At 43.7% G+C, this 10974-nt stretch overlaps 1 protein-coding gene across 1 annotated transcript; it reads right to left on the reverse strand.

Moving 5' to 3' along the window:
• Positions 1 to 951: 951 nt before the first annotated feature.
• LOC136475897 (autophagy-related protein 11-like) lies at positions 952 to 6312 on the reverse strand. Its single transcript, XM_066473554.1, has 5 exons — positions 4523 to 6312; positions 2477 to 4136; positions 2155 to 2372; positions 1848 to 2061; positions 952 to 1537 (listed from the first exon to the last, which is right to left on the reverse strand). The coding sequence occupies exons 1-5, from the start codon at positions 5488 to 5490 to the stop codon at positions 1181 to 1183; spliced, it is 3417 nt and encodes a 1138-aa protein (XP_066329651.1). The 5' UTR covers positions 5491 to 6312; the 3' UTR covers positions 952 to 1180.
• Positions 6313 to 10974: the final 4662 nt, after the last annotated feature.

Here is a 10974-nt window from a genome sequence, read left to right on the forward strand (position 1 = left end):
AGCAATATTTTTCAGTGTTTTTCTCATATAACAAATCGGCATAAACTAAATTTCAACGAAACTTTCATAAAAAAAAATTTCAGTGAAACGAACAGGACTAATAATATCAGTTTTTTAGATTGGATTGAAGATTTTGGTGGAGGGGATTTTCGACCTAAAATCTTTATTTCTATAAGTAAAGAAGCATATAAAGAGGTCTACAAGAGCCTTTTTTTTTCTCTTATATGGGCATAACCTTAGTGTTCATGAGCTAAAACATCAAATTTCCAAGACAAATTTAAAATCCTAAGTTCATGAGCTAAAACATCAAATTTTCCAAGAAAAATGTTAAATCCTAAAACATCAAGTAGTAGTATTTAAGAGCAAAAACATTAATTTTTCTAAGACAATTTTGAAATCCTAAAAAAAAGTTTTTTGAGACGAGTAATTTTTTATTTTAACTTACGTTCTCTTTCCCTTTTTCTTTCTACGTACACTATCTTACGTGGCAAGCAATCAGCAATTTTTCATTTTCTTATTATCGTTTCCCGTTTTTCTTTCAGCCCACTATGGTAAATGACTGCGAACCAAATGACAATAAAAAAGAATCATGATTCCAGTGTAGCATCAGCAATCTGATTAACTGAACTAAATATACCCAACTGAAAATCAGAACTACTAATGAAGATTTTTCCGAAAAAGATAGGTTCAATTGAAGCAACAATAATGCGATGCTAGCTGAGGCCTTGTTTAGATTGCAAATTTTTGCAATCTGGACACTATAACACGTTTCGTTTGTATTTGACAAACTTTGTCCAATCATGGACTAACTAGGCTCAAAAGATTCGTCTCGTGATTTACAACCAAACTGTGCAATTAGTTATTTTTTTTCCTACATTTAATCCTCCATGCATGCGTCTAAAAATTGATGTGATGGAGAGAGAGTAAAAAAACTTTGGAATTTTGAGGCAATCTAAACAAGGCCTGAAAGAATATTCAGTCTGCTTGAACGAAGAGATGCCTAGCATCAGTAGCCGAGTCTATTTACACCGTGAAGATGATCATATATACAAACATAACTTGAGAAAGCAACTGAGAATTGAGAGTCTATAGCCATAAATTTCAGTATATATACAGTTGACTGTTTTCTCCCTTCATTTCAGCAGCCAATTGTCAGGCAGGATCAGGAAGGTGTTTTGTTTCAACGGGCAGCATCAGGCAGCATGGCAACAGTCACCACGAAGTACTCACAGCCCCCAGGTAGGTTGTAGGGGTTGAGCAAGGATGCGGGCGACCGACGGCCGCCACTGCTATCAGGGCGTGGAGCTCCTCCCATCTGGCCTGGGTGCACTATGCGCCGCTCAATGTGAACGATCTGCCCGATTATATACGCTGGGTGCTGCGGGTGGTGCTCGGTGAACAAGGCGACAGATTCCTCAGACAGGTAGTAGTTTGAGCAGTTCCGGTTGATCGCCTCGTAGTGCCCAGCAGGGTTTCGGAAAAAGACAGCAAGCTCATGGACTTCGAACCGACCAAATGATATCTTCTCCTTGCTGGCCTATTAAAACAGTTTTCCAAGAGACAACATAGCAAATTTGCTCGTTAGCACAATTAGCAAAAATGTAAAAGGTTCTATCCATCAGCCATGGGAATTCATTGCCAGATGCAGAAATTAAAGTAACAAAATTCCAGATGCAGAAATTGAGGTAACAAAACTCAGGAGTATATTGATGTCCAATCATATCATGATTTTGACGAATTCATTTTTTACCATATTCAAGATGAATTTTGCTTTGTGCATGAGTGTTCATCTGATGTGAAACAGTAAATGGCACTCGATTTATGGCTACATATGTTACAAGACAAACCTGTTTTTCTAGTTGAAGTTTATTGTAGAGATTCTTAATCAGCTCTTTCTTCTCATCCAACTCTTTTGTGATACCTCCATGTACTGCCTGCATAGCTGAATAGCGTTCTAGCAGCTCAGCACTCTGTCGTGTCAGTAAATAAACTTTGTCCGCCAGGATCTTGATGCATTGTTGAAACTGAACAGTGGTATCAGCTTCATCCTTCTTTACAGAGCTGGAACCAAAAAGAGAATAGAATATTTTATCATAGCTGTCCTCTCAAGACGATTTACTATGAACAATAAATATGTGAATGACAGTAACACACCTTGCCAAGGAGATAGCCAAAGAACGCAGTGACTCTGCAAAGCCAGTCACGCCTGGTGCAGTGACACAATTATTTAGCCTTTCGAACAAACCATGTATCCTCAAAGCAGACGACCGCAGAGCATCATACTCAACAGCCCTTCTGTCAGCTGAACATTTGTTTGTTCCGGCCTCTTCTCTTGCTTCATGTAAACAGTTTTCAAGGTGTGCACAATTCATCTTCACCAAATATGTAGAGGGAGAATCAGAGGAATAAGAATATGAAAGGTGATCATTGCGATTTGCACATAGTAGTGAAATTATCATAGATTTTTATGACTAACCTGAGATTCATCGAGAAGACCACGGGTTTGTTCAAGTTCTTTATTCAGGGAGTTAACCTCATCCATCATAGCACTAAGTTTAATTTCAGTTTCACCCAACTGCTTTGATTTTTGATCTAGGGCATTTTGCAGCTCTGACACAAGAGGCTCCTTATTCCTCAACTCTAAGGCATGATGCTCATTAGTTCTTGAGTTTAAGATGCTAAGAGGAACATCAGAAGTGTCAGCCATAGTAAGTTGTGTCAACATGTGCCCTTCCTTATCAATGTTTATGATCTTATGTTCATTATCACGTGGCAATTCTGTCATGAAAGCATCCAGATTAGTACATGCTGTTGAATCGAGCAACTGCAAGTTCAGTGCACCTGAAATGTCAGTCATATTCTCATCGCCACCTTCTGTTTGTTTAGATGGCTGTTCAGATGTTGAAGAGGCCTCATCCATGGCCACACTTGATTCATCGCGTATTTGGGTTTGCCTGCCTCCAGATACATCCAGGTTGCAGTCATTACTTTTAAATGCAGAAAGCAGGGAATCAGACGTGCCTTTGCTTCCTGACACCATGTGACCTTGCATGTACTGGTTGGCTAAGCGTTCCTCAAGATCCTGGATCCGCTTCTCATATGCCAAGCATTTTTCCTGCTTCGCAGTGAGCAATGACTGAAGCTGGTAAGCAAATTCATCCTTTGCAGCAAGTGCATCAGCTGTTTTTTCCCTTGCTTTTTTCAATACAGCATCAATTTGTCCTTCGTCAATAGACTCATATCCATATTCAGCACCGACATTGCAGAGAATTGCAATTGCAGAAGCAAGTTCTGCTTTTAACCTGGCATTTTCCACTTCTAACTTACTAGTTCCTGCAATGTCAATAGAATCATAACCCCCCAGAAAATCTTGGAAATCCATCTTATCATCAGCGCTCAGAGGATTTTGCTCAGATTTGTTCAAATTTTCACTGGTACTAGAATTGCTTAGCAAAGGCTTTGCTAGCTGTGATCTCCCAGATTTCAGAAAAGACCCCAGTATAGACTGGGGAGCAAGCTTTTCCACATCATCAACATCAATGGGAAGAAGATCATGATCAAAAGGAGCAACTTTTACATCACACTGGCTTGGAGAATCAAAGAGTCCCATGGAACACATGACATCATCTGGAATGTACCTGCTCCATGTCCTATGGAAATCCTCTCGTCTTGTTTTCTCGTTTTGACACTCGGTTGCCAACTTTTCGGCATATGTTCCAGCCAATCCAGTATACAGCTTAAAATACGATTTCCTCCTGGCTACCTCGGCGACACAAGCTCTATATGCATGACCCAAGCCACTGACTATTTTCAGATTATCAAAATCTTCTTGATGGCCCATCACCTCTTGGAATGCAATGAGTTCACTCATCATGCCTTTGATGCTAATCTGAGAAGATTTTACTCTTTGCATGCAAACATGGACCAAAGTATTCATTTCATTCTTCTTGTCCTTGCATTTCTCAAGCAATTTTGTAAGCCTGTGATCAAAATTCCGTATACTGGGCAAGTTATTCTTTTCATGTACTTCATAGATACGGCCAACGGCTGAGACTGCATCATGAGGACGGAGAGAAGCAGATAGCTGGCAACTTGAGCAGTCATCAACAAGCTTCTTTGAGGTGTCCACATCTTTACTGCAAGACAAAAGAGTTGTCAGCATATAATACTATGAGATATGATGTAACATAATCGTGGGGAATCGAAGAAATGGTTGCTAACAACACACATTTCAGTTACAAATGAATAAGTTAGAAAGAAGCAAGACCCTTAATAAGCTATGTGTAGCAGCAAAAGCAGAAAATCCTAAAAATGGCACTGTTAAGTTTCAAGCCAACCTGCTATGTCCACGATAATAGACTAGTCATACAACCAAGCTAAACCATTTTTCTTTTTTCAAAAAAACAGTATAATGAAGTCATTTAGATTATTCAGGCCAAATCTCTTAAGAGTAGAAATAAATAGTTCCCAGTGGCTTTCAGATAAGAGCAATATAATTAGGCATACAAATGCAAAGTCTAACCTTAGAGCTTGCATGATGATCTTCTGGTCACCAATGACTCCCTGATGCTCCTTTATAAGCTTCTCAACATCCTTGCACCCACCTGAGCTCATGGCATTGAATAAGCCTTCCGCCCTCTTCTTCAGCTCCAAGAAGTTTGCCTTCAGCTGTGACACCTTGACCTCAAACTTCTTATGTGAGCTCAAGCATCCGTCAGCCAATTTCCTCAGGTCATTCTCCTTGAGAAGGTCCATCAAGCAATGCCTCCCCTCACTTTGCAGTGCTGGGTGCAGCCTAATAGCACGCAGCTTCTGCACATCTCTCTCGAAATTTGCCAGCATTTCAACATGTGAACGGTGCTGCTGCGTGAAGCACCGCAAAAATTCTGAATACCGCTGCGAGAGCTTCCGGAATGTGTGCTCTAGGTTGCTCCGTGCTGTGTCCAGCGCTCGCTCCTGCACCTGCCCCTCCCGCAGAAGCCGCCTGCACAGCTCAAATTTTGCCAAGCTAGATTGGTACACCGCATTGGCGACCTGGAAGTGATATCTGAACCTTGTTTCATAAGATACCAGCGCCTTCAGCGCCGGGTCTGCAGCTGCATCCACAGGTGGTGAGTCCTGTGGCCGGGGCGGCGGTGGAATATTTGGCTCAGGGATGTAGAGGGACTCTGGCGCCGGGGGCCGGGAGTCCGCAAGGAGCCGGGCCTTGTTGTAGAGGAAGACCTCACGGTCGTCGCGCGGAAGCTTGTAGTAGGCGAGCGCGTTGGCGCCGTCGAGGGAGGTGTTGCCGCAGAGGAGGAGCTGGTCGCTGGGCGGTATGCCGCAGTGGAGCTGGATGGAGTGCTGGATGGCGTCGACGAGCGTGTCGCCGCCGCACTGGAACTCCAAGGTGTTGCCGTTCTCCGCCACGTGCACCATCAGCTTCTGCCCCAGCGGCACCGCCGCCGCCTCCTCCGCACCGCCGCCTGTCACCGCCGACCCAGAACTCATCTTCCTTCCTTGCGATTCGACCAGACAACAATTCAACTCCAAAACCGATTCTTCTTCTTCCCTTTTTTTTTCCTTTTTTGCTTCACGCAGTTCAGATTAAAATCTATCTACAGTTCTACCAAATACCACCAAACGAAGCAACCACCGGGCGCGCACAGTTCAACACGACACGAAACACCAAACTCTTTAACCTCTCCGGCAGGACACAGCCTCCGTCCGTCCGTCGAAGAAGAGCACGAGCCAACAACGTCCGCCGAGGCCTTCTCTCCCACGCCTCCGATCAGACGCACCAAATCCTTTATCTCCCCCAACAAGAACGGCCCGAAGGCGGCGACTTTCTTGGAATTCCGGCGAGGGACGGGGACTCCGTGGCAGGGACCGACGTCTCCTGGCCCAATTTACCCTGCTTCACCAAGCCCGCACGGATTCGGACGAGGAGAAGTTTGGGATTTCTTGATTAACAGATGGAAGCGACCTCCGGGAAGCAATCCAACACCTCCGATGGGTTTGATTCGGTCCCCGAGGGGCCTAGGCCGAATCAAGGAACCGGGATGGATGGGATTTTTCTTTTCTATACTACTCCGTGTGGGAGGGGAGATTGACGAGCAGTAGCGTTAGCATCGGGGAGACGTGGAGATGAGGGGGAGACGAAGGGAAGGACGGCGGAGGAGAGAAAGAACAAAAAGTAAAGTAAAGGGGGGTGAATAGAAAAGTGGACCAAGCTACCGTCTGGCGTCTGGACTCCGGAGCCCGGAGGGCGGAGGATGGAGGTGGACTGGAGTACTATTATAAATAAAAAATACTGCGAAACTTTTGCAGGGAGATCCTTATAGACTAGTGAATTGACGTGTTCGTGAATTATTGGAGAAGGGCTGGGTTTGCTTCCTCCGGAAGAGTGGCGGTGTAGGGGATGGGGGATGTACCAAGCTATACAACCATGGCTTTGTTCATCCGGAGGCTATTTTTTGGGCACGAGGTAGCAGGTAGGTGCGTGAAACACGAACTATCTGGAGTACATTATAATATATATATACACGATGAATCATTGTCTCCTATGGTTCATTTTGATTGGGTAGTTGAGTGTATATATATAAAGAAAAAGTTTAACTAACTATAACACTAAATACAAAGTCCACTCTCTTTTTATAAATAGTGTTTTTAATTGATTTTGCATTGCAATTGATGTGATCTGTAGCAAGAACAGCATGACTTTTACATTATTTTATTTAGCTTGCTTTTGTACTCCTACGAGGAAAATCGGCATGGGATTATGGGAATAGCATCATTATTCTACCTATAGACTATAGGTTTCTTCCGACATTTAGGTCAAACACCAACAAATCCATAATATTCGAAATAGTCAAGCAAGTAACTGACGTAGGAATGCAATAATTCTAATCATTAAAAGCTAGGTTCCCAAAAAAATCATTAAAAGCTAATTTCATGCATAGCGTCATCTTACCGATGCATGTAAAAGCTTTGGCTAGTTCTCTCTTCGTTCCAAAGCCCATCTTACTAATTTATGTAAAAGTTTTAGCCAGTACTCGTAACACCCTCGATGTTACACTCTAAATTATTTACTAAAACATGTCATGAGTATCATATTTATATGTTAATACATATGATAGAATATGTAGATAAATTTCTTATAACTTAAAATGATCAATAAAAATTGTAAATGAAAGTTAATTCAATAGTTCATGTATATCAAGTAGGGTTAAAAATCAATTTTTATTAAGTAAAAATACTATAGAACAAGTTTGTGATACTTAAATAAAGTTTGAAGTACAAACTTTGTATATGACAGTGAAATACTTGTTGTTGAAAAAATGATATTACTAGCTAATATTTCTACTAGATTAGAAATTACAAATTGAAATCAAGTTTAGCTAAAAAATATAGAAAATTTTCAAGTTTATCAACAGCAAGACATTACTATGTTTAGCAAATTATTTTGAGAGATTGGATTAAGGGGTGGTGTAGTCTTATAACTCGATTTGGTAGTCTCATATGCCATCTTGAGCATGGTAAAGATGGTTTAGGTCCAGAAGCAACCGTTTGGTTTTTATAGGCGCTTTAAAATTCGTGCACGACACGGTTTTAGGCTGGCTAGCCGCGTGGGCACAGTTATCACGCTCGGGCGTGCACCGTCGCGTTGTCCTACGCGCACGCGCGCTGCCGCGCGTGGCCAGCCACAGCTACTCCGGCCTGGCTGTGGCCTGGCCACCGCTGGCTCCTGGCGCGCGGAGCCGCCACTGCTGCTTGCGTAGCCGGGCGGTGCTACCGCCGGCCCCGTCGCACTGCCGCACTACGACTCGCCCCGCGCCGCAGCCGCTGCCGGTGCCGTCGTCTCGCCGTCATGTCCGTGTCTTGCTCTGCATCTCTACACCGCTGTCGATCCAGTGCGATGCCGCTTCTACCGCGCGCACGTGGTCGGGCTCGTCGTCGCCTTGTCATTAATGGCACTGCGGTGCGCGGGCCACGCCGGTCGCAGACGTGCGCGCCTGTCTGCTAGCGCCTGCACGTGGGCCTCCACAATCACATCGATCGTGTCTCGCCAAGGCGAGGACGAACCGAGGCCACCTGTCGCGCCTCGTCTCTCTCTTTCTTCCTCCGTTGCTACCGTCGAGCCACGCCATCAAATTACCCTGCGAACGATCACCTCTATTCAATTCAGTTCATCCATGGCTTCACCATCATGTCCTCTCACTGCCCGACCCCACCTAGTCTTGATGCGAGCACGAGCAAGCTCCAATTTTAGAGTTTCCCCGCCGTCGTGCCGATAAGGCCGCGTCCGGTCATGGATGTGGACAACCCTCCTACCGCCTCTCTCGAACTAATTCATTTGCACCACTAGCTTCTCCTTGTCCCCCTCTCCACCTTGAGCACGTCAGTGGAACCACTACCGCCTCCCCATCATCGCTGACGCGACTATGCCGCCATGGTGTATCGCTGCACGCTCGACCGCACGTGGCCAGCTGTGGCAGAACCGTCCGAAATAGTATGCTTCCGGAGGCACTCGTCTTCCACCAGACACTAAGCACCCCAAAAGTTAGCTACATCGGACGGTTCTATCGAGCACACCCTAAGGGAGAACTTGAACAATCTACGTTTTTCATTCAGGATCCAATAATGAGAACAAGTTTATAATACTTAGACCATTTCATACAACAAGAGTTCTCGAAAATACATTATTATAATACCAAGTTCAGAGTGCGGAATTTAACAGCAGAATTGAAATAAACATCTAACGATAAGATATAAGGATCTGTCTGTGCCCACTAGAAGAATCCTTCACACAATAGCCATTTCTCAAGCTACACCTGCAACGGGGGTAAATAAACTCTGAGTACACAATATACTCGCAAGACTTACCCGACTAGTGGGAATAATTTTTTCACTCCAAAGGATATGATAAGCTTTATGGTTTACTAGGTTTCCTTTTTGCAAAAAAACATTACTAGTAGTGAATCCTTATATATGTATTTTATTAGCAGCCATGATTAGTTCATTAGCTAACCATTCTATGTAAGCACATGTTTTACTTTCAAGCAAGAGTTGAGCAATCAGATCCATTCATTCCCTTTCATCTTTCAGTTCTTACTATGGTGCTAGATCGTAGACAAGTCGTACCGTATCACACGGCGATTCGAGAACCAATGTATCCCAGTTGGGTACCCTAAAACATATGCCCCGCTTATACCCTAGGCACAAGCAAGACCAACCCACCACTCTCCTATCAAGGGGTTCAGGACCCCATCCAAACTTGGACTCTAAGCCCCCATTCCTGAGTCCTAGACTCAGTGTGGTGCTTAGACCTTCACCATCTCTGCCTCCAATCAGTCGGTCCAGAAAAGAGCTGAAACCCACGACAAGAGAGCAACGAGCCTTCCCGCTCCCATAAGCAAGTATGTGCTTAGGGTAATAAGTCTGTGAGCTGACTAGAATCCAATACAACGGACGGTCCTAAACCAACACGAATAGGGAAAAATGTATAACCAAGCTATGCTCCATTGGCCGCAGGACACAACCTATTACACCCACCAATACCCGTACTATATCCCTATTCGGTCTCCATTTCCTTTCACTATTTTATCATGAGAGTAATAATAATACTCACCTATTATGAGTAATGGTAGGTTACTCATGCTACCGAAAAACCTAAGCATAGCGGCTACCCGTACCTGTACTAGTTCTGGACTTAGGTGTGGGGGCTTGGAGTCCAATATTGGACAGGGACCTGGACCCCTTGATAGGAGAGTGGTGGGTTGGTCTTGCTTGTGTCTGGGTACAAGCGAGGCGTGTGTTTTGGGGTACCCAGTTAGGCTATATTGATTCATGAAATGTCGTGTAATACGGTATGACTTGTCTACGATCTAGCATCGTAGTAAGAACTGGAAGATGAAAAGATGATGAAATGGATCTGATTACTCAATTCTTGCTTAAAAGTAGAACAAGTGCTTATATAGAATGATTAGCTAACAAACTAATGGGAGTGGGAAGGCTCATCACGCTCTTGTTGTGGATTCCGGCTCTTTCCGGATCGACTGATTGGAGACAGGGATGGTGGAGGTCTAAGCATCATACTGAGACCGAGTCTCAAGTGTGGGGGCTTGGAGTCTAAGTTTGGACGGGGACCCAGACCCCATGACAGGAGTGGAATGGGTTGGTCTTGTTTGTGCCTAGGGTACAAATGGGGCATGTGTTTTAGGGTACCTAGCTGGGATACTTTGGTTCATGAATCACCATTTCCATGAGACGGTACGACTTAGCTATGGTCTAGCACTATAGTAAGAACTAGAATATGAAAGATGGTGAAATGGTTCTAATTGCTCAACCCTTACTTGAAAGTAGAATAGATGCTTATCTAGAATGATTAGCTAATGAAGTAATCACGACTGCTAATTAAATTTGATCTTAAGGACGTACTTCTAGTATTGTTTTTTGCAAACAAAAAGAAAACAGCAAACCCATATTGCCTATCATACTCCTTGGAGTCGGGAAACTATTCCCACTAGTCGGGTAAGTCTTGCGAGTACATTGTGTACTCAGGGTTTATTTTACACCTATTGCAGGTGTAGCTTGAGGAGTAGCTCTTGTGTGGAGGATTCTTCTGGTGGGCACAGATGGATCCTTGTATTGTTTCTGTTAGATGTTTATTTTCATTCCGCTGGTTAATTATCGCACTCTGAACTCTGGTATTATAATAAATAATTTCCAAGAACTCTTATTGTATGAAATGAACTAAGTATTATAAGCTCGCACTAATTATTGGATTCTGGATATAAAATGTGGATTGTTTCAGGTTCTTTCTTAGGTTATGCTCGACGGAACTATTCGATGTAGCTCACTTTCGACGTCCTTAGTGTCTAGTGGAAGACGAGCGCCTCCGAAAACGTGTTATTTCGGGCGGTTCTACCACAGTACTCTATTTATTAATTCAAAATTGTAAGTCATCTGGTCTTTATTCTAAGTTAAATTTCT

Source organism: Miscanthus floridulus, chromosome 8, assembly GCF_019320115.1.
Source record: "Miscanthus floridulus cultivar M001 chromosome 8, ASM1932011v1, whole genome shotgun sequence".
In the NCBI taxonomy this organism is placed as follows: domain Eukaryota; kingdom Viridiplantae; phylum Streptophyta; class Magnoliopsida; order Poales; family Poaceae; genus Miscanthus; species Miscanthus floridulus.

Coding starts and splice junctions, on each gene's coding strand:
- LOC136475897 (XM_066473554.1), bottom strand. CDS start 5,490: ATGAGTTCTGGGTCGGCGGTGACAGGCGGCGGTGCGGAGGAGGCGGCG. Junction 4,137..4,522: donor ATCATCATGCAAGCTCTAAG/GTTAGACTTTGC, acceptor TTTGTCTTGCAG/TAAAGATGTGGACACCTCAA. Junction 2,062..2,154: donor TTGGCTATCTCCTTGGCAAG/GTGTGTTACTGT, acceptor TTTTGGTTCCAG/CTCTGTAAAGAAGGATGAAG.